The sequence below is a fragment of the Mesocricetus auratus genome, unplaced genomic scaffold (genome assembly GCF_017639785.1).
Source record: "Mesocricetus auratus isolate SY011 unplaced genomic scaffold, BCM_Maur_2.0 Super-Scaffold_4256, whole genome shotgun sequence".
Taxonomy (NCBI): Eukaryota; Metazoa; Chordata; class Mammalia; order Rodentia; family Cricetidae; genus Mesocricetus; species Mesocricetus auratus.
Window position 1 is genome coordinate 58,307,387 of NW_024429182.1, and position 20,812 is coordinate 58,328,198.

At 55.8% G+C, this 20,812-nt stretch overlaps 4 protein-coding genes across 10 annotated transcripts; 1 reads left to right on the forward strand and 3 right to left on the reverse strand.

The window, feature by feature from the left end:
- The first annotated feature begins 9 nt into the window (after window positions 1–9).
- On the forward strand, window positions 10–1,522 carry Polr2l (RNA polymerase II, I and III subunit L). The gene is made up of 2 exons (XM_005064200.4): window positions 10–198; window positions 1,254–1,522. The coding sequence occupies exons 1-2, from the start codon at window positions 104–106 to the stop codon at window positions 1,360–1,362; spliced, it is 204 nt and encodes a 67-aa protein (XP_005064257.1). The 5' UTR covers window positions 10–103; the 3' UTR covers window positions 1,363–1,522.
- A 1,345-nt stretch (window positions 1,523–2,867) lies between these two features.
- Window positions 2,868–7,132, reverse strand: Cd151 (CD151 molecule (Raph blood group)). Of its 4 annotated transcripts, none has more exons than XM_005064201.4 (9): window positions 7,017–7,132; window positions 5,964–6,099; window positions 5,183–5,273; window positions 4,873–5,064; window positions 4,502–4,576; window positions 4,177–4,281; window positions 3,933–4,091; window positions 3,719–3,805; window positions 2,868–3,632 (listed from the first exon to the last, which is right to left on the reverse strand). In XM_005064201.4, exons 3-9 carry the CDS (start codon window positions 5,264–5,266, stop codon window positions 3,573–3,575), a joined length of 762 nt encoding a protein of 253 aa, XP_005064258.1. In that variant the 5' UTR covers window positions 5,267–5,273; window positions 5,964–6,099; window positions 7,017–7,132; the 3' UTR covers window positions 2,868–3,572. The 4 variants fall into 4 exon arrangements, with proteins under 4 accessions (XP_005064258.1, XP_012969034.1, XP_040607398.1 ...); XM_013113580.3 differs by having other exon boundaries at window positions 5,183–5,322; XM_040751464.1 differs by having other exon boundaries at window positions 5,964–6,060; window positions 7,017–7,093.
- A 754-nt stretch (window positions 7,133–7,886) lies between these two features.
- Cracr2b (calcium release activated channel regulator 2B) lies at window positions 7,887–13,728 on the reverse strand. Of its 4 annotated transcripts, none has more exons than XM_021227712.2 (10): window positions 13,577–13,727; window positions 11,091–11,279; window positions 10,902–11,013; window positions 10,372–10,531; window positions 9,834–9,980; window positions 9,652–9,742; window positions 9,331–9,423; window positions 9,003–9,169; window positions 8,853–8,924; window positions 7,887–8,262 (listed from the first exon to the last, which is right to left on the reverse strand). In XM_021227712.2, the coding sequence occupies exons 2-10, from the start codon at window positions 11,250–11,252 to the stop codon at window positions 8,085–8,087; spliced, it is 1,182 nt and encodes a 393-aa protein (XP_021083371.1). In that variant the 5' UTR covers window positions 11,253–11,279; window positions 13,577–13,727; the 3' UTR covers window positions 7,887–8,084. The 4 variants fall into 4 exon arrangements, with proteins under 4 accessions (XP_021083371.1, XP_012974662.1, XP_040607373.1 ...); XM_013119208.3 differs by lacking the exon at window positions 13,577–13,727 and adding an exon at window positions 12,845–13,540; XM_040751439.1 differs by lacking the exon at window positions 13,577–13,727 and having other exon boundaries at window positions 11,091–12,638.
- An 896-nt stretch (window positions 13,729–14,624) lies between these two features.
- Window positions 14,625–19,512, reverse strand: Pnpla2 (patatin like phospholipase domain containing 2). The gene is made up of 9 exons (XM_005064203.4): window positions 19,222–19,512; window positions 17,219–17,451; window positions 17,072–17,137; window positions 16,515–16,724; window positions 16,224–16,284; window positions 15,958–16,125; window positions 15,712–15,844; window positions 15,418–15,540; window positions 14,625–15,321 (listed from the first exon to the last, which is right to left on the reverse strand). The coding sequence occupies exons 1-9, from the start codon at window positions 19,406–19,408 to the stop codon at window positions 15,042–15,044; spliced, it is 1,461 nt and encodes a 486-aa protein (XP_005064260.1). The 5' UTR covers window positions 19,409–19,512; the 3' UTR covers window positions 14,625–15,041.
- Window positions 19,513–20,812: the final 1,300 nt, after the last annotated feature.

Here is a 20,812-nt window from a genome sequence, read left to right on the forward strand (position 1 = left end):
GATAGCGCGGGGCGGAGCTCCGACGCAAAGGGCCCCGCGCTATGGACGCGCCTGGGCGGACCTTGAAATACCGCTGCGGGCAGCCTGAGCGCCAGACGCCGCCATGATCATCCCGGTGCGCTGCTTCACCTGCGGGAAAATCGTCGGCAACAAATGGGAAGCCTACCTGGGTCTGCTGCAGGCCGAGTACACCGAGGGGTGAGGCGGCGGGCCTGCGGGGGAGGGGGCGGAGAGACCGGGCTGGGGTCATGAAGCAGAAGGGCCGGGGTGAGAGTTCTGCGGTGGACCCGGGGCTAAGACTAAGGTACCCCGGGCCAGGGGATAGGTGAAACTTTTGGATGGAGAATTGGCTGAGATCCGGCCTGCCGAAGCAGGTCAGGGATTGAGGGATCAAGTGAGGTGGAGGGTCTCCGACAGCGAGAGTAGGTAACCTGTGCATTAGGAATTCCAAACTCTGGTTACCCTCCAGGCCAGCCCTGTGATGTATTCCCGGAAGAATGATTCTATCTTTAGTATGTTTTCGAGGCAGGGTCTCTGTGTAACTCTGGCTGGCCTGGAACTGTGTAAATCAGGCTGGTCCTGAACTCACATTCTCCGCCACACTCCGGAGTTGTTGGGATTAAAGGCGTGCACTATCACGCCCAAGTTCTCTGAAAATTGGAAAGTGGGTTACAAGCTGCTGTCCTTCTGGAAACTTCTGAGTATCCTTCCCATGGGTGACAGGCACCTCTTCATCCGCAGGAGAACACCCAAGTGTTCTCTGCCCACCTACTCCCTAACCTGTGTCTGCTTTCAGGCTCTACGTCTATGTACTGAGAACCTTGTGTTCCCTTTAAAATGCAGGACAGAGCCCGGTGGTGGTGGCACAAATGTCCATAACTCTTTTGGGTTTTGGCAGGCACCAGGCATTCATGTACAAAACATCATAACACATAAAGTGAAATTTAAAAAGCAAGTATGGGCAGAAGGCAGGGAAGGGTATAGGGCACTGAAGACAGGCATGTGGACATATACATGGGATAGGTGTAACCTGGGAAATCAGGTGTACTTCTAGGTGAGAGAGGGACTCGCCAGCCTCCACCCTAAGCATCTGGGTGCATATTCAGAAATCTCCAGGCCGTTTCCCTGTGGTGTGCTGTGAGGTTTCAGTCCCCATTTATGTAGAGATGCTCTGGTAACCCCTGTCCAGTGACACACGGAGGACCTATGCAGACTACAGATACCATATCCAGCCTCCTTCTCTCTCCTCACAGGGATGCCCTGGATGCTCTGGGCCTGAAGCGCTACTGCTGCCGCCGCATGCTGCTAGCACACGTGGACCTGATTGAAAAGCTACTTAACTATGCTCCCCTAGAGAAGTGACTGCTGGAGCTCACCCTCCTCCTCTGCTGGCCATGGACAATCTATCATGCTGAATTCAAACTGAGGTGTTGGGAGGTGGGTGTGGTGCCTGGCTGTGACCCTGTGGCTAAGTCCCCTCACCCTGGAAGGAACAGTTCAGTAAAGACCTTTGCAGAAACAACAGGTCTAACTTTATAAGACCCTCAGCATCATGTCTGTGCTGTCTTTGAGGTTACCTGGCCTGGCTCCAGATTTTCCCCCAGGGCTGGTCTCCTTCCCCTCCCCCGACTTGGGAGTCCAGTCTTTTAGGGAGACCACTGCTTCTGTTTCTCTGCTTGATCCACTAGGTAATCTACAGTACAGTCTTGTACTCATTGCTCTGGGGCCTCACCTCTTCCTGCCAGTGCTCAGGGTGGGCAGGGGAGATGTGGCCACACCATCTACAAGGCAGGGCCCAAGCCTGGGAGGATGCTCCTTTAGAGTGCTGAGAGTGGAGAGTGCTTGGAGGCCATGCTATAGAGATTCTTTTTATGTGTGTGGCGTCTTCTCTACCTGTATGTCTTTGTGCCACCTGTGTACCCACAGAAGCCAAAGGTTACACAGTATTCAGCTACCACGGATTCCTTTGGGTTTCTCGGTATATCCCTGGCTATCTTGGAACTCAATATGTAGCTCAGGCTGGCCTTGAATTCAGAGATCCGCCTGCCTCTGCCTCTGGGATTAAAGGCGTGCGCCACCACCGCCCGGCTCAGCCAGTACTCTTAACCTCCAAGCATTTGCAGCTCCTGAGTGCTCCCAAGGCCACAGTCAAGCCCTAGTTTCCTAGATCCTAAAGAACATTAGCTGTGAGCCCATCTGCTACTCATGTGTGAGAGATTTTGTTTCCAAAATCTTCCCAGACCCAGCAGCTAGGCATCCCTGCCCCTTAACCCAATCCCCACAGGAGAGGAAAAGTACCCAGCCCTAAGAAACCTACTCAAGGCCAAAGGAGGCCCATTTAAGGCTCTGGCTCCTAGGTAGTTGCAGTAAATATCCCAAGGTTCTTTTCTTTTCTTTCTTTTTTTTTTTAGCACATTGATCCCATTGAGATTTTGTTGTTTGGGTTTTTGGTTTTGTTTTGGGGGGGTTGTTTGAGATAGGGTCTCACTATGTAGCCTTGGCTGGTCTGAAACTCATAGCAATCTGCCTGCTTCTCCCTCTCTTGAAGGAGAAGGCTGGGATTAAATGAATCACATGCACACTAGTTTTTAGAGAGGAAAAAAGTTTTGCCTTGGACTGGAGTCAGAGAGCCCCTTGAACCCCATTCCTCCAGCTGGCACTAAACAGAGAATTGGCTCTTAAGGTATATTTTTGAGCCCTTGAGTATGGGCAATCCTTTGCCTGGCCAAATTCAGGCCACAGTAAGCTGGAGGCTCTCCAGCTACCAGAGGTCAGCCTAGCTGCCCTGCCACTGGGCTTCCCCATCCTTGACTCTTACAAGTATTCCAGCAATCCTGGACCCTAAGGTCCTGTCAGCAAGCTCACTCAACTGTTCATACATTTATTGAGCACCTGTTACATAGCAGGAGCACATGTGGGCATCTGGGATACAGCAGTGGATGGAAATAGCCATGCTCCATTCAGAGATGTTCCAAAAGGAGACATGGGGCATTTTCATAGTGTTATCAGAAGTGGGGGAAAGCCAGGCAGGGCTGAGGCTGTTAGGAGCAAGAGAGGCCTGGGTGGAAAGGACTGCATACACAGTGAGTGGGGTTGGAGTTCCCCTCAGCTTGCCCCATTGGTTTGGGGCAAGCAGATCTGAGGGTTCCCAGCAGCAGGCATGAAAGGTACCTAGACCACCCAGAATGGCCCTTCCCACCTGCTTCTATCCACCATACAGGTGGTAAACCCAAGTTCTCCCCCAACACTTACTGCAAATCACAGCTACCCAAGGAAAGTAGCCTGTGGGCAAGAGGCACTTTTGTCAAATAATCTAAACCCTATTCTACCAGGTAGGCCTAGCCCAACACTGGCATACCTGCCCCTCTTATCCTGGGGCAAGTACACTGCCTTGAGCCTTGGGACTTTGGTATGCAGTGAAAGGCACTTGAAGCTGCCCGAGGTGGGGTCGCCAGGGGTCGTGGTGACGGCATGAGGACAGCTACCTCTCTGGCAGTCAGCAGTCTAACTCAGTAGTACTTTGTAGTGGGGTAGGACACAGTGCACTGCCGGCGGCCTGGCTGGCACCATGGTCAGTAGTGCTCCAGCTTGAGGCTTCTGTATAAGCAGCAGGTGAAGATCATGCCGAAGACCTGCATAGGGCCAGGCTGGTGTAAACAGAGCTGTGGGCCACCAGCCACCCCAGTGTTCCCACCTAGTCACCTCCATGTTTCCGCACCTGCACACAGGCAATGCCGATGCCCACAGCCCCGATGACCCGCAGGTGCTCCTGAATGAAGGTCTCCAGCTTACTGATACAGCCACCCTAGTGGGGAGAGAGTGGTGGTGGACCTTGCTGGCTCCCGCATGCAGCCCTATCGGACCAGGCTGCCCTGAGATGTAGCCAGACCAGCCACCCAGTCAGTCTAGCCCCTTGCTCAGCACCCACCTACCTCCACTTTATAGATGTTGGAGGCATGGTCCCGCCTACCACAGCCAGATACCATAGTCTTACAGCAGCTGTCCGGAACCACACGGTCGCCTGCCTCACCAGAGCGGATCCATTCACTGTCTCGCCAGTCTTGAGAGTTGTTGCTGCCACAGCAGTGGAACTACAAGGGGTATGCGGTGAGCTCTCCAGCCTGCCAGCACATAGCCCCACGCTAGGCAAGTGGAGAGTCACAGGGGGACACCCACCTCTTGCTGTAGCTTATCTACAGCATTCGTCACACCATCTTGACCTGACTGCTGGTATTTCTTGGTCATGGTGTCCTTGAGATTTTCCTTGAGCTCTGTGTTCAGCTGTGGGTAGGATCAAAGTCTAAGACCCCCAAGGGCAAAGCTAGAGTCAGGACCCCCAGTGGGACTGGCAAGACTAGAGTCACCAAGCAGGCAAGCGAATGAGTAACACTCTCAACCCTAGGCATACCTGCCTCCCCATAAGTCCAAAGTCAGCCCTGGGATCACCTGCCTGTGAGCACACCTGTTCTGGACATAACCCATGTACAGTTCAGGCCCTTACCTGCTGGTAGTAGACATAGGCCAGGATGCCAGCAATGACCTCCAGGAGGAAGATGATGAGGAGCAAGATGAAGTACTAGGAAGCAGGGACCCAGTGAGTTGAGGTTCCTAGTGCCAGAGCACCACAAAGCAAGTCCCCAACCCAAGAGGCCAATAGGAGGAATCCAATTAGCAGCTACAGGCTGGGGCCACCCAGCTCCCGATACTTCTCTGATCTAGTTATGCCCTCAGCTGGGGGATGCCCCAGAGAGTTCAACAGGGACAGCCTGCAGTAACATACTTAACCAGAGTCAAGCCCCAGAAGCCCCTGAGAAAGCCATGCCAGGCATCCCCAGCCCCATGCTCCCACATGTGCTACCAGGCCCTGCTGACCAATCGTAACAGGTTCCGTCGCTCCTTGAAAGTGGCACAGCAGCCCAGCACTCCGGTCACCATGACAACACCACCAGCCACCACTAAGATATAGGCTGTGGCTAGGTAGGTGTTTGAAGCCAGCAGACTAATGTAGTCACTCTTGAGTGCCAGTGTCCAAATGCCCACTGCCATGACGGCCAAGCCAGCCAGCTGCAGGAAGTATGTACTGGTCACCACATCTGGCCTGGGTCTGGAAGCTAGGACCAAGCCCCCAGGCCAGGCCTCCCAGATGAGGAAGGAGAGGAGTGTAGGGAGAATCACTTCTCACCCAGAAGCAGCAGTTGTAGGTGAACAGCAGGTACTTGAGGCAGACCGTGCCACATGTTGCCTTCTTCTCATTGAATTCACCCATGCTGGGCCTGCAGAAATGTGGAGGAGGTCAGATGGCCTGAAGCACAAGGCCGCCAACTAGAAAGACACAGGAGGGGATGCAGCAATCCCTAGATACTTCCAGAGCCTGGAGCGCAGCCAGCTCTCTGCCTTAAGAGGAGCCTTCCCAGGAACCATATATGAGTCACTTCCTGGACAACTGATCAGTCTAACACCCCTCCTTGAAGCCAGACACCCATAATGAATTGTCATGGAGACCCCCAACCATCTGCTGACTCACTCCTGCTGGCAAATGGGGGGCAGATCTTCAGGATGTAGTCCCCCACGGCATTCCCTGACCCCACATCACAGGCTGACGGTTTTAACACTAACACCCCAGATGCGGCAGAGAAGCAGAAAGTTCAGACAGACCTCAGGTAGACAGGGCTCTGTGAGCAACCTCTCTACTCTCAACCAGGGCAGGGACAATAGAGGTGCCAGTAGGTGGAGCCTACACAATCAGCTCCCCTCCAGGCTGATGGAGGAGGCCCTCAGTTCCACAGATTTGATTATGTCATTCCCCCAAAGGTACATTCTGCCCTAGACACACTAGTGTCTGCAATGTGGACAGTCTGCGGCACAGACCTCAGCTGAACACCCCAGGACCAGTTTCTAGACAAGCAAGTGTGCAGGACTTCTCACCTGCCACCTGCGGGCTCTGCCCAAGCACCAGCACTCACCCCTATAAGTCAGAAGGACCAGCAGGTACAGGTCAAAAGTCAGTGGTCTGCGCTTCTTCGCCTGGCAGGTAGGATCTTGCCACTCCTCCTGTGGTGGCTGAAGCAGTGGTCAGAATGATTCCCAGAGCCACCAGATCTGGAAGCAGGCATAACAGTCAGGTCTATTTTCTTCTGGACCAGGGTGGGGCAGAGGACATTGCTGGCCAGCTTGATCTAGGGAGGAACCAAATGCCTTCTCCAGGTGCCCCACCCTCCAGACCCATCCATCACTGTCCCTCCCCCACCAAACAGCATGGACTGCAGACTGGCGCGGGGGAGGGGGAGGCGGGACAATCAACTGTCCACTCCTGGAGATTACAGACTTCCATTTGGAAATAAGACTCAAATACACGCTGCTTCACTGAAGGAGTGGCATGACACAAACTGAGGCCAGCTCTAAAAGCCCAGAACCTATGCGGTGCTGCTTCTGAACACATCCAGCCAAGGCACAATCAGCAGACTGAATGTTAATTTCCTGAGAAATGGCCGGCGTAGGAGTCGCAATCAGCCAGAAATAGCTCCTGCGGCCTGGAGGCCGCCCTACACTCAGCCCCTGAGTCCTGTGCCCTCGATGGCGCTCGGCATCCGCCCCACCGAGGGGACTGGGCACTGAAGGCAGCTAGACGAGGAATCCCCGCGTCACCGAGATGAAGTCACCACCGCCCCTGCCCGTCTCCCCATTCCCCCGCTGCCGATGGGCGGACCTGCGGTCTCAGGGGAGGGAACCGGTGTCCAGTGACAATGAACAGGGTGATCAGACTTTGACTTTCTTGGTTTCTGCATGAAAGGGACTTCCAGGCCTGTCCAAGAACCTCGGAGGCTCTCTCCCTCCCCCCCCCTCTGTTTCTTCCCGCCCCGGCGTCGATCTTCCGGAAAGGAGCCTGCAGCCCTGTCCTACCGGCGCTGCCTCCTGGGTGTCCCCGAGGCCAGTGGTGAGGACTAGGGACACCGGGGCGCCAGTCACTGAGTACACTGCTCCCCACACCCTGCGGCCTTGCTCTGCGGAGCACTTACCAACCACACTTTGTAGTACCAACGCCGGCGGGCGGCTGTAGGAGTGCTCCGAGTGCAGAAAATGCTCGGCCCGGGGCCTTCAAGGACACGCCCCGCGCGCGACCCCGCCCCAGGCGCAGCCCCGCCCACGGCCGGCCTGGGCTGGGCAAGTCCCAACTGGTTTGGTGCTAGGGCTCGAGGAAGACCGCGCAGTAAGACCTGGGGCACCTTTCCAGTCTATGGGGCCAGAAAGTTAACTTGAGGGCGCCGGTGATCAGTAAGACCCCTACTCACCCAAAGACCGAGGAGCTTGGATGGAGGCAGAACCCAGGTGGTGAGTGGAGAGGTGGGGAAGATAGCACTTAACCCAGCAGAGCCCAGAACTGAGGCCCAGACCAAATCCTCCTCCAGTCTAAGCCCGGGGAACTACTCTGAGGCTGCAGGTTCTAGCGGCTGCGGACATGCCAGAGGGGTAGCTCCAGGTACAGTGTGAAGAGTGCTGAGACCCACCATCACATGAGGGCCCTGCAAGAGGTACCCAGTCTGGAGGGCACACGGTCTGTCTAGGAATGGTGCCAGACGATGGAGAGTAAGGACGGGGACCAGAGAGCTAGCTGACCACAGAAGTGAGGGCAGGACTCCCTTTCCACATGAGGACTAGCGTGGGAGTGGAGTGGACCCTTGTTGAAACCCGAGTCCTGTGATGGACCGCAAAGCAGAGCTTGATGAGTGACCAGGATCACAGAACATACAAAAACACACAGGAAGCCACAGCCACAGAAATGACAGGCTAGTGTGTGCCTGTGAATCTCTCCATGTCACCTTGCGCTGTGGACACCAAGCATGAACCACAAATGCACTGTGGCTCTGAGACACAAAAAGAAAGGAGTACACAGTGGCCAGTGGCCTTTATTGGTCAGCTAAACAGAGACGAAGACAGCGTGGAAACTGAAGACTTTGACCATTCAGAGCTCAGTTCCTCCAGGCAGGTGATGCTTTCTGGCTAGAGCCACATACCTATCAGGCAACTGCCACCCACAACCAGTCCCCTTCTAGATAAGGAAGGTCTGGTGAGTGTTTTGGGGCTGGTCATCGGGCACTGGGAAGATGGCCAGAGCCTCGTCTCGGGGGCCGAGCCCAGCCACAGCAGCAGCAGCAGTAGGTGGGTCCAGGCTTGTGGGCAATAGCTAGAGCCTTCCTGTGGCTACTGCCCAGCAGCTTAGTCTCACAGGCATCCCTCTCGTCTCGAAGTCGCAGATTCAGTTCCCTAGAGAGGAAGAGTTTGAGACTGTGGAGGCTAATTAAGATCTAGAGGAGCCGGGCATTGGTGGTGCACGCCTTTAATCCCAGCACTCGGGAGGCAGAGGCAGGCGGATCTCTGTGAGTTCGAGGCCAGCCTGGTCTATAGAGCAAGTTCCAGGACAGCCTCCAAAGCCACAGAGAAACCCTGTCTCGAAAAACAAAAAAAAACAAAAAAACAAAAACAAAAAAAAAATCTAGAGGAGCCGGGCATTGGTGGTGCACGCCTTTAATCCCAGCACTCGGGAGGCAGAGGCAGGTGGATCTCTGTGAGTTCGAGGCCAGCCTGGTCTACAAAGTGAGTTCCAGGACAGCCTCCAAAGCTACAGAGAAACCCTGTCTCGAAAAAAACAAAAAACAAACAAACAAACAAAAAAGATCTAGAGGAAGCAGTGGATGGGGAAGATGGTCCAGCTCTCCTGAGTCCTGAGGACAACAGAGAGTGCAGCATGAAGGCTCTAGGGCAGACATAAGGACTTCCAGCAAGATGGGTGAGAGCCAAGACTATTCAGAAACTTGAAACCACTTCTCCAAACAGCCTAGGTAGGCCTGACCCACCTCAGCAGCTCCAGCTGCCTTAGGAGGCTGAGTTTCTCCTTCTGCATGTTCCTGGAGACAGCAACCACATCTCTGTAGGTAGAAGGTGGTGATCCAGATGCAAGGTGGGAGAAGGGACCCTCTCCCCTGTCCACAGGCACCTCACCACACCTTTGGGTTTGCTCCTGACGACCCTGTGCTTCGCCCTCCAATCGGCTGAGCTGCTCTAGCGCCTGGTCCAGCTGTGCCCTTAGCACCTCGTAGGCCCTACGCAGCTGGGTGTGCTGGGCCTGTGTCTCTAGTTGTTCTGCAGTCCTGACCTGCAGCTGCTGCTCCAGCTGAGGAATGGTGGGATGCTGGCTGGCGAGCCACGCTCCCCGCCCGCCCCCCAGTGCCAAGGTGACCCCCTTATTCCTGCAGCTCGAGGGCTCCGAGGCACGGGGAGCCCCCAAAGAAGGTGAGTCTGCGAGGATGCGGAGGTAAAGTGACTACGGTTTACCTCCCGCTGCCGCAGGCCTGCGCGCTCCAGCTCCTGCTCGCGGGTCTGCAGCTCCAGCTCCAGGTGGCCCCTCTGTTCCTCCCGGGACAGTTTCTGGGATGTACAGCCGCACTAGTTCCAGGCTCAGAGGAGGCAGGCGGAGAGGCAAGGGTGGGGAGCAAAGGGGTGGAGCGCGGGAGGGGGCACTTGCGGAGGCAGAGCAGAGTTCCCTGGACTTAGGGCAGCTTGGACTCCCGAGGTGAGTCCTCTAGGGCGGGACCAGTTCGGGGAAGGCGGAGCCAGAGAAGCCAGCGTGGCTGGGCGTGGCATACGCGGGCCCACCTGGCTCTGGCCGCGGTGTCGCTGCTCCCACATCTGCTGCTCCAGCTCTTCGTAGAGTCCGCGCACCTCCCTCTCGTGCTCACTCTCCCGCCTTCGAGGAACCGGGATATCACAAGCATGAGCATTTGCCAGTTTTCTCTGTCCCCTCGTGAGACCCCAGACCTCGCCAGGCCGTTCCTCACCGCCGCAGTGCCTGCTCCAAACCGTCGCGTTCCCGGGCTGCAGCCTCCAGGCAGGCCGACGCGCGCATCAAAACTTCCTCCAGAGAGCCCAACAGCTCGGGTCGCTCGCGCTGCAGCCGAACCCAGAGTGTCCTCACAGCCCATTGCCTAGAGGGTGTGAATAGAGACGAGCTGGCCGGTGCTGGGGGCGTGTCCCCTTTGCAAAGGTGAACCCGTAAGAGAACCCAGCGGCCCAGAACATCCGCGGCGCACTCTATGGAATGTGCTCTCATGCCTGCTTAGCCTCTATGAGTGCAAAGTGGCCTTGCACGAGTGACTAGGTGTCTTGTGGCACCCCGCCCCACAGAGCTATGACCTCCTGAAATGCAAATCCTGAGGAAAATCACGCCAGGGCGCTCTCCCAGACAACCACAAGTGACAAAGGATGGATTGGCCCGGCCTAGGGATTCTGTGGCAGCAGCCAGGAGGGCAAGGTGGACAGAACACACAGAGGAGAGGGATCAGGCGCACAAAGGGAGTGGGCTTAGCATCAACTCACTCGCCCAGGACCCGGGCCACTCCCAGCTTCTCTAAGGAAGTGCAGAATGTCTCAGCATCGTCGTCCTCCTCCAGAGAGCCTCCTGTGCTTGACTCAAAGGTTTCCTCAGGAGTCCTCAAGGAGGACCCACCTTGGGCCGACTCCACCCCCACAAACTTTCCTGCAGACATGGGAGGAGAGATGACCAGGACTGTGGGTTAACACCCCAGGCCTACCCAACTCCCCTGACCACACACAGCATATCCTGCCCTCTCTCAGGGCCCAGTTTCCTGTTTTTCTTCCTTGTTCTGGTTCCATTGGCCTGGGAATGGAAATGACAGCCAGCTCCCCCGCCCCACCTGGGTTGGCAGAGGAGAAGGGATTGGGGGAGGGCAGACCGTGCACACTGCACAGAGGGGGGGGGGATGGGGGGTGCAGCTCACAGAGTGACTGCTTGTAGACACCAAATGCCTGGGTAGTTGCGAAAGGCACAGGCTATGTAGTCTCACAGGGGCCTGAATAGGGTCTCCAGGTGGCTGGGACCTGCTCACCCAGGCCTAGACAGAACTCCCGGGCTGTGAGGAAGCCAGTGTGGGCCTGGTCCAGACTTTCGAACACAGCCTCCAGCTGCTCAGGAGTTAGGGGAAGGTCACTCTGCAGGCCCTAGCCAGGCAAGGAAGATCAAGGTGAGCAGCCAGGGTCGGCCTTGGGCCTGGCAGCCTCTTGGAACTGTGGCTCACCTGCAAGTCCTGCCTAGTGATGAAGCCCTTAGCATCCTTGTCACACAGTAGAAAGAGCTCCTGGGCCTGCTGCAGCACCTCGGCACCATGTCCTGCCGAGATTCCCTTTGTCTCCTCTTCCTCCTGGCCCTCCCCAGGCCCAGGCTGCCCAGGGCTGGCCATAGGAGCAATTCTTGGTTCTAGTAGGTACTGAGAAGCCAAGGGAAGGTCAGAAGAAAGGGGAGGAAGGATGAAGGTGTGTCAGAGGGTGAAGACAGAGGGCTTGGGGCCTCCTTGCACCAAGTAGGAAAGTGAACAGAAGGCAAGGCATTGGGACAGGGATGGTCCGTGGCCACTGGGATGGGATGAGGCAGACTCAGGAAGTAGAAATTCTGGGGAAAGCCTGAATCCCTGGATGGAGCCAGTTGGAGAAGTGAGGGTTAGCTGAATATGGTGGCTTATACTTTTTTTTTTTTTTTTTTTTTTTGGAGACAGGGTTTCTGTGTAACAGTCCTGGCTGTCCTGAAGTGGCATACACTTTTCATCCCAGCACTCTGGAGGCAAAGTTAGGCAGATATCTGTTCCAAGACATGTAAAGCTACATAGTGAGATCGTACCTCAAAAAAAAAAAAAAGAAAGAATGAAAGATAAAAGAAAAAGAGAAAATGAAACCAGATATAGTGGGGCAAGCCTTAACCCCAGCACTCGGGAGGGAGAGACAGGCAGATCTCTTGAGTTCAAGGCCAGCATAGTCTATAGAGTGAGTTCCAGAACAGCTGTTACACAAAGAACCCCTTTCTCTAAAAAACAAGAAGAAGAGGAAGAAAGTGAGAGTGTGACTTTACCACCACAGAAGACTTGTAAAAACAGGTGACCAACTCTTGGCAGCCAAGAGAGAGATTTTGTAGTGAAAGAGGGCCAGAGTGTGAAGAGTCTGCCACATCCTGGACTTGGGAGATCTTGCTTAAGGAAGAGGGCTGAATCACTTCTGACCAAGTCCCTAGCCTCGGGACTGAGCCTGTGATACCCTGGCCCTCTGACAGCTGGCAAGCAGAGAGTAAACTCCATCAGTCCCTCCCACCTTCCAATAAGGCCTTAAGGGTGCAGGTGCAAGGCCCCAGCCCTGGGCACTGGACAGCTTCTGTAGGAAACACCCCCACATCTTGGTTTAATACAGCCTCTAGTCGTTTTCTCTTCCCCTGGAGCCTCCCTCTCACCTCCTGGAATGAACACCCCACCTCTAATCAGAGTCCCCTGTCTGCCCCACAGTGTACTAACCCCTGATTTCCCAAAGCCACACAGTGACACCAACCCAGACTATCTCACAGTCCTTAGGGTTATCTTCCCCCTACCCATATTTGAGGAGGAGAGGGACGATAATCCAATAAGCAAACACGAGGAAGCAGCATGACAGGGCAACCTGGAGTCATTGCCCCCTTGACGGCTACCCTCACTTCAACCAGGCACAGTCACCAACCGCCCCCGGGCTCTACAGGACGGGAGGTCCATCCGAGCCGGAAACTGAACTGCAGCCAGGCTCCAGGGAGTCCAGAGGAAGGGCAGCGGGTGGACCCACAGGCAAACCTCATCCACACACGTCTAAGGCTAGCTGCGCTGCACCGCGGAATCACAGCCGTCCCAGATTGACGTGTGCGGGTCGCCGCTCCACACAGCGGTCCGAAGGTGCGACCACCCGGACCCGGGGTTAGGGGTAGGGAAGTCCGGCAGGTGCAGCTCTGGGACCCCAGCCGCGGGACCTAGGAGCCTATGCCTACCTGGGAGCCGCGTCGCCGCACCTGCCGCAGACCGGCCGCTCCTCCCGGAAACGCGCGGCGTGCCCCACCCCTGCCCGGACCCTGACAGCCTGCGAGGGGCGCCGGCCCACAGCGACCTTGCGGCCTGTAAGGCTGGGAGACCCCGGGATAGCACGTCCGGGTGGATCCACCAGAGGGCTGTTGTTGCTTTGTCCCGCCTCTCTTATCTTGGCGACTCGACCCAGGGTGGCTAGCTCTCCCGGGAGAGCCACAGGGGGCAGCAATGTTGACGTCGTGTCCCTCACCGCCCCCCCCAAGACCCTTCCAGGACAGGATCAAGGCCGCGGAGGGGCAGATACCAACCCCCACCCCTCCCGGAATATCCAGACTTAGGGTGCCAAGAAGTGTGTGTAGGAAAATGCCGAGCAGGAAATAGAACAAATACTTTCAGTGGCTGTATCCAGGACTTGGGAGACTACACTTGCTTCTCTATACTTTTCCAGTTTGGAGTCTTCTAAGTTTTAACGCTAGCGAATGGCATGTAAGTTAGCAGCACTCGCGTATGGGTGAAGTGAGTGTGGGGTCACAGTGAGACCACATCAGCAGTCTGCCCCCAGCACTCCTTCTGGGGCACAGTCCTGGTTAGGGTTCCCCTAGGCCTAGAAGAACTCTAGGAGATGATGTCAAAGTCCTACTTAGGAGGAAATCCATCCACTTCCAAGGGTATGCCCCCCACCAAGCCCCTAAACTGACCTGAAAGGCTGCCCTGGCTGTCACAGGCTGCTGAGGTGCTGGGAGCCCTGTGCTTCTCAAGGAGAATCACAACAGGCTGGCCCTATAGGACAGGACCTGGAGACAAGAGGAGGGGCGGCCCCTGGCACCTAGGCAAGGGACCTGCCTGGCCGGCTCGCCCAGTCCTGCTGTCCCAGGTCCCATAACCAGACCAACCGTTATTGTTGGCTAGGGGCTTGCAACCGCAGCCACTGTGCAGCTTTTGGGAGGGGCAAGTGGGTGCTAAGCCAAGTTCCACAGATTGGCAACTAAGCTCACCCATCACAGCTCTCCTTCCTCAAGACAGTACAACACACACATCCCAGCAGAGGGTACTTTGAGGAAACCATGGTGAGCGGCCCCCTGGAGTTAAGACCTCACTACCTTGCCTCAGTGCTCCAGACCACTCCCAAGGTTCTGGGAGGAAACGGGTATGTTCACAGTATAGACAAGGCACATGGACACATGTCCCTGCCAATGATGGTGTGACAACCAAGTTCTGAGCAAGACGCCCAGTGTGGGTCAGGGACTGAGCCTCCCTGTCCCCAAGCCTCGGTTCCAGAAGCTTCACCCTTCACAAGGATCCAGCCCTGAAGTCAGCCTTGATCCACACCCTTACTGTGTCACCATGTGGAGCAGAAGTGTGGGTGACACCTTTTGTAAACATTTTCCCCCTCGTGCTTGAGATGGAATCTGGGCCTGGTACATGCTGGAAAAATGCTCAACAACTGAGATACTCCAACCCAACATTTTAGTTCTTATTTATACCTTACGGTTCTCAGCCCTAAACATATCAGCTGGAGCTTGAAACGCTGCCCAAGAGACAGTCAGTAGGCCTCAGAGCAAACAGAGGAGCATACATGTGTCCTTGTCAGAGGGTGACCCTAAGGGAGGGTCCCCAGATGCCAGGGCTTAAAGCAACTCTGAGGCCCAACTGCTAGCTGTTGAGACACTGGTCATCTGAGAAATGGCTGTCCCCTGGCCTCATTCAGAGGCATGAATAACATGCTGAAATGAGCAAGGCAGAAGCTGAGCTGTGGCTTTTATTATATCTACTTTGGCAAAAATAAATAATTCTTCACAGACTCTGCAAGGAAACTGGAGAGGCTGGGAGAAGCAGCAGCAGCTGTGGAGTTCTCAGGACTGAGCCTGCACTGAAAAGGTGGAGGGCAGGAGGAGAGTAAGGCTCGGGGAAGGGAGGGCTTGGTGGGCTCCAGGGGAGGTTACTCCTCATCCCTCCCCACCAGGAGTAGCATCAGTGCAGCTGGCAAAAGGCTTTACATCCAAACCCCCTTTCCAGCTGGGCAGGGTCCTATGTCCCCATTCCATAGCATGTAAGGGGGAAAGCCAAGGGACAGCGACTTGGTCTGCCCCAGGGCTCCTCTTAAGTGAGGCAGAGCAGACTTGGAGCTTGGCTGGTAGCCGAGGAAACGGGGACTGATGGTTCTCAGCAAGGCGGGAGGCCAGGTGGATGCTGTGGGGTGGCGGGGTCTGTGGAGGCCGGGCTGGTGGGTGTGCGCATACGCAAGGCATCCGGAGGGAAGGCCACATTGGTGCAGAAGAGACCCAGCAGCAGCTGACGCTGGCATTCCTCCCACTTGGCCAGCGCGTCCCCCAGCGAGAGGTTGTTTCGTACCCAGCTGGGCAGTGCCTCACTGTAGGTGGCACAAGATAGTGGCACAGAGGGCAGAGACTGGGCTCGGCGCAGTTCCACCTGCTCAGACAGTCTGTATATGGGGAAGCATGGAGGAAAGGAAGGCTTAGTGGAGGCCCCAGGCTCCAGGCCCCAGGCCCCAGGTGGATTGGCAGCCGTGGTCGCTCACCTGGAGGGCAGATGATCACCCAGTTTCCTTTTGGCCCTCATCACCAGATACTGGCAGATGCTGCCTGTCTGCTCTTTCATCCACCGGATATCATCAGGAACATCAGGCAGCCACTCCAACAAGCTAAGGAGGGGGCACCAAGTATGACCTCAGAAATAACAGGTTGGGTTCTGATGTTCACCTGACAGATACTGAATATCCACCCTCCCCAGATCTCCCAAGCAGCTCATGGCTCATAGATGATCCTAGACTTCTGTTGATGCACTCTCCCCAGACTCCCCTTCCCACCCTCACCGGATGGTGAAGGACACTGCACTCTCCAGCGGCAGAGTATAGGGCACCATCATGGCAGTCGCCAGGCGCACTGGCAGCATGTTGGAGAGAGTGGTCATCAAGTCCTTAGGCTCCACACAGGCCTCCAGCAGAGCTGCAGGTGGGAAGGTGGTAGCCAATTAGGGAAGTGGAAGCCTCGCAGACCTGCTGGTCAAGCTTCTCCAAAGGACCCTGTCCCTTCCTCGGCCCTCCCTCTCCATGGCACACCCTCATTGAGTCTGGCGGGCAGGTGTTCTAGAATTCGATCTTTTCCATGGGGCTGCAATTGGTCCTCCTCTCCAGTCCTCTCCTCAGTCACAGCAGCTTCCTCTGCATCCTTTTCCTGGGGGACAACCGGGGGCAGCGCCAGCAAGGGGTTGGGCTGGTTCAGAAGGCCTGGGTTGGGGGTGGGGTGACAGAGATGCCATCAGAGTCTGTGGCCAGCAGGGGGCATTGCAGAGCCAGCTTCTCCCAACCCAGGGCTGCCCACACACCATTCCTCCTAAGGAATCGAAGTCCGTCTCTGTAGCCCTGCTTGCACATCTCTCGGAGAACCTACGAGAGGAACGTATAAATCAGCCCAGACCAGTGCGGTCAAGTCCTACTGTAACAGCTAAGTTCCTGTACCAGCCACTTCCACGGATAGGTTATCCACGGATAGGTGACTTCAAGTGCTGTAAACCTTGCAAAGCATACATGCAAAGTTCTGATGTTGTCCCAGCGCTCAGAAGTCACGAGCAGCTCTCTCCCCTGGTACTTAGTTAGGATTAGCTGTGCTGGCTCACCATGGGCTCTGGTGGGAAGAGAGCCTTTGAGAGGCGGTAGAGATTGCGCAGGTTGAACTGGATGCTGGTGTTGGTGACACGAAGCTCATGGATATTGGTGGAGCTATCCTGTGGGCAGATGTCACTCTCGCCTGAGAACGGGGACACTGTGATGGTATTCTTCAGCTCATAGAGTGGCAAGTTGTCTGAGATGCCGCCGTCCACATAGCGCTTTGCAAGAACACACATTCATAGTCACATGGTTAGGGGCCTGCGGGGTGTTCTGGTAGCTCTAGCTAGTAGCTGTTCCATTTGAGCCTTTTGCCCACTAGGCATTGGCCACTCACTGGGGCTCAACAAATGGCAGACAGATGGAATTCAGGTGGGCGCCAGCCACAGGAAGTGTGTATCTCTCCAGGGATTCCCCCCATCTTGAGTCATGGGAAGTGAGACATAGGCAGTGAGGGACAGGAGAGGAGCGAGGTGCCCCCTGGCCTTCTGATCTACCCCTTTATCTGACAGCCCAGACAGTAGATGATGCTTGCCATTCCAGGGCAGGGCTAAGCAGGGATACTTACCACTCCTTGGAGGGTGGGAGGAATGAGGCCACAGTATACTGGGATAAAAGTGCTGCAGACATTGGCCTGAAAAACAAGACACAGGACAGTAGCAGGGCCCTGCCTTGAGTTAATCCCATACCCCACCACAGTTTCTCCAGGGCCTACCTGGATGAGCTCATCCTTGGAGCTAAAGTGAGATATGATGACATTCTCCCCATCAGAAACACGAGTCAGGGAAATGCCTAGGCGTCCACTGGCACGCTCATGGCAATCAGCAGGCAGGGTCTTCAGTAGACAGCCACGGATGGTCTTCACCAGGTTGAAGGAAGGGTGTAGAGGGCCCAGGAACCGTTTCCGGGCCTCCTTGGACACCTCGATAATGTTGGCACCTGCTTCACCTGGGACAGCAGGGCCAGGATCAGGGACAACACTCCCAGATTAGTAACCATCCTTCCCCCAGGACTCCACACCCAGAAGACATTCAGATGTGTTACATTCTGTTGACCCTGAAGACGCATACTCACACTGGGGACTGGCTCACAGTTGGGACTTTGCCACCTAAGTGGAAGGAGACAGGCCACCACCCTGGGGATAGTATACAGCAAGAGCTGGCCAGCTGGGATTGGAACCTGCCCTATGCCTGGTATTTCCCAACTGCCTGTCCCCATGAGTCACTGTGCCTAGCGTGGTATGGCACGTGGCCCAGAGAGCGGGGAAGACATAGGGTCAACTCTGACCTGCTTCAACCTTCATCTACTTGGCCAGATATGGGTGGGTGGGCAGGTCCACAAAGCTAAAGTGAGGAGCCCACCTCTTGGGAAGACATGATGGTCTCAATTCAGTCAAAACCAAGTCCTCCAACACTCTTAGGAGTCCATGGGTGCTGGCCCAGAGCAATAGTAAAGGAGAGGAGTGGCCAATAGTGGCCAGGGAAAGGAGAGTCTAGGGCTTTTCCCCTGAGGATCCATGCCCTCCTCTAAGGCTCCTTGTCAGTCATGGGGTATACAGGCCAAGGACTCACAGCTGACACCTACCACATTGTCATGGTTCTAGCTGCCCAAGATGACCTGTGAAAAGTACTGGCAGTAAGTAGTTCTGTGACACTGGTATCCCTAATTCAGTCTCAACTCAGGTGGAGTCTCGATGTATGTCTGAGCCCAGCTGGCCACTATACCCACTCCTCTGAAGGCCTCCATGAGAGCCAGGGGGCAAGATCACAGGGTGAATCCCCAAGGTACCAGGAACAAGAGCTGTGTTCCTTCTCCTTTTCCCTCCTCAGGGCAAAGGGGATGGGAAAGAGACAGCAGAGAACCCCAGACAGGCTCCAACTGAGCAGGACTCCCTTGCCACCTTGGCTGACCTATGGGACGGGGGATGGGCAGCAGTTTCCAGGACTCTTAGGAGGAAGAACGTAGTGTACTGTAAACAACACCCCACGTGGTAGCCGGAAGTCCCATGGAAGTAGCCGGAGACGCAGTCCCCCTCCCATCTCTGTACTCTTGAAACCCTTCAGAACACAGAAGTATGGCCACCCCGTGAAGTGGGTCAGCTGGCCACAGCTGGGGTGTCAGGCTGTCAATGCACCATGGACAGAGGATACACTTATGCCCACCCCTGATTTCAGCTGGGCTTTGCCTGCAGAGATCCCTTTAAGGACACTACCACAGTGTCCAGATGCCCACTCGAGATACCCTGGTACTAGGCCCCAGAGCCACAGCAGTTTGCAGCAGCAGAGCCTCAGGACGCAGTGACCGCTGGCAGCCGGTTCGAAGTGAAGTATGCCCCTCCTCTCTCTCTCTCTCATAGTCCCGCCCACTATTTACTTTCTCTTTCCAATAACACAGACTGGCAGCACCTGCCTGTTCCCAACTTTTGTGCCCCTTGAGGTGGGTTACGCGGAGAGAATGCCACCAGTCGGGAGCGCGCCAGGCCCTACCCCAATCCCTGGACACTCTTGAAACAAAACAAACCAAAACCCGCCCCGGACCAGGGCTCAGAACTGGACCTTCGGTCGCAGTTCCGGGATACAGGCAGAGACTCCACAGCGTTACTGCACTAGCGGCTGTATCGGCTTCCCTACGCGGGTTGGGCGTGGGACGCTAGAGCATCCACCCGGCCCCGCGCCGTACCCACCACACCCTGCCCAACTTCCGCGCAGCCCGGCTCACCCAGGCAGGCCCCAGTGACAAGAGCCGTGGCGGTGAGCGCCCCGGCCGAGGCGCCGTAGATGTGCGTGGCGTTGGCCACCAGGAAGGGCGCGTGCTCGCTGAGGCAGGAGGCCACGCCAATGTGGTAGACGCCGAGGAAGCCACAGCCAGCGAACGAGATGTTCCACTTGGTCTCCCTCGGGAACATCGTGGCTTAGTAGCCTGCGGGCTGTGGGTCCCGCAGTCGTGGTAGCTTGGGGTCCCCGCCGGCGGAGGCGGAGACGCTGTACGGGGAGGCAGAAGAGGAGGTGTTTTAGTGCGGGGACGAGGGCGGGGCCTGGTCGACAGGGGGCAGGACCTGGGCGCGAGACCCAACTGGATGGCGCCAGGAACGGCCGCGCCCCCGAGGCCCCGCCCCTCACGACACCTGCTGGGTGGGCAAAGCCATCTGAGATTCAAAGGGCCTCCCAGCCCTTGATCCTCCTTCCTTCGACCCCACATCGTGGTTAGCACCCGGGCTTAGAGCCGCCTGAGTACCAGGACTAAGAAGAGCTCTGGTTTGTGATCAGGCGTCTCCCCGTTCTCCAGGGACACCCACCCAGACACAGAAGAGCTGGAACCTGGGTGAAAACGCAGAGATAGTATCCCCTTGGGCCTGAAAACCTAAGCCATTGAGACTTCAGCTCCCAAGACCCACGGTCCCAACAACAGACTGACACTGACCCAGCAAACACAGACCCAAGTCCTGTTCCACCCTAGAGGGTCCCTCGATACCCTGACTGCTCACCTGGGTGTATAGTTGTCTGACTCTGGCTCCTGATTTGTGATTCACCTGATCTCAGACTAAGGCCACACCCCCAATAATTGTCCCAGGAAGCGGCGTGCTCCTGGGATAATGTCACCCTCCCGCCCTTTTTCCGCATTGTTCCCTCAGCTGTGGGACAGGCTAGGCTAGCTTAGACCTAGGAACAGCTCTCATCTTGCCCTACCCTAAACAAGGTGCGGGTCCAGGTTGGGGTGATGGATGACAGTGTGTCTTTTTGCCCAGAAATTCTCACTCCCAGCTCAGCTTTAGACCTGTCACAACAGCTGAAGTATACATATGTTACCAACAACTCAGTCAGAAGATCTGAGCCAGTGACTCTTTTTTTTTTTTTTTTTTTTTTTTTCGAGACAGGGTTTCTCTGTGGCTTTGGAGGCTGTCCTGGAACTCGCTTGGTAGTCTAGGCTGGTCTCGAACTCACAGAGATCCGCCCGCCTCTGCCTCCCGAGTGCTGGGATTAAAGGCGTGCGCAACCAACGCCCGGCAAGCCAGTGACTCTTATTCAGGTGACCCAGGTCCTTGACAAGCACCACAAAGAATTCCAAGACCAGTAGGAATGAAGTTAAGCATACAAATGAGAGGCACTTTTAAGAGTCAAATGCAGGCCTTAGTAAAGTGCCTAAGTGCCTGAGCAGTAGTTGTATTTGTGTCTTGGGGGAATTTCGAAGCTGTTCAATCTATAAACTAAAGGATGTGCTGATACACTTTTTTTCTTATCTATGGACTTCAGTCCTTGTAGTCTTGAACCTGTTTCCACCTCTCAAGTGCTGGGATTAGAGATGCCTACCT

Bases quoted from the DNA above. Each gene is read 5' to 3' on its own strand.
- Polr2l (XM_005064200.4), top strand. From the start codon at position 104: ATGATCATCCCGGTGCGCTGCTTCACCTGCGGGAAAATCGTCGGCAAC. The intron at 199-1,253 runs GTGAGGCGGCGG...CTCTCCTCACAG, and splicing joins CAGGCCGAGTACACCGAGGG to GGATGCCCTGGATGCTCTGG.
- Cd151 (XM_005064201.4), bottom strand. From the start codon at position 5,266: ATGGGTGAATTCAATGAGAAGAAGGCAACATGTGGCACGGTCTGCCTC. The intron at 5,065-5,182 runs GTGAGAAGTGAT...TACTTCCTGCAG, and splicing joins CCTACAACTGCTGCTTCTGG to CTGGCTGGCTTGGCCGTCAT. The intron at 3,633-3,718 runs GTGCGGAAACAT...GGCCCTATGCAG, and splicing joins TCGGCATTGCCTGTGTGCAG to GTCTTCGGCATGATCTTCAC.
- Cracr2b (XM_021227712.2), bottom strand. From the start codon at position 11,252: ATGGCCAGCCCTGGGCAGCCTGGGCCTGGGGAGGGCCAGGAGGAAGAG. The intron at 10,532-10,901 runs GTGAGCAGGTCC...CCATGTCTGCAG, and splicing joins GGAGTTCTGTCTAGGCCTGG to GAAAGTTTGTGGGGGTGGAG. The intron at 9,743-9,833 runs GTGAGGAACGGC...GGTTCCTCGAAG, and splicing joins TTGGAGCAGGCACTGCGGCG to GCGGGAGAGTGAGCACGAGA.
- Pnpla2 (XM_005064203.4), bottom strand. From the start codon at position 19,408: ATGTTCCCGAGGGAGACCAAGTGGAACATCTCGTTCGCTGGCTGTGGC. The intron at 17,452-19,221 runs GTGAGCCGGGCT...CTGCTGTCCCAG, and splicing joins TGTCACTGGGGCCTGCCTGG to GTGAAGCAGGTGCCAACATT. The intron at 17,138-17,218 runs GTAGGCCCTGGA...CTTGTTTTTCAG, and splicing joins CCAAGGATGAGCTCATCCAG to GCCAATGTCTGCAGCACTTT.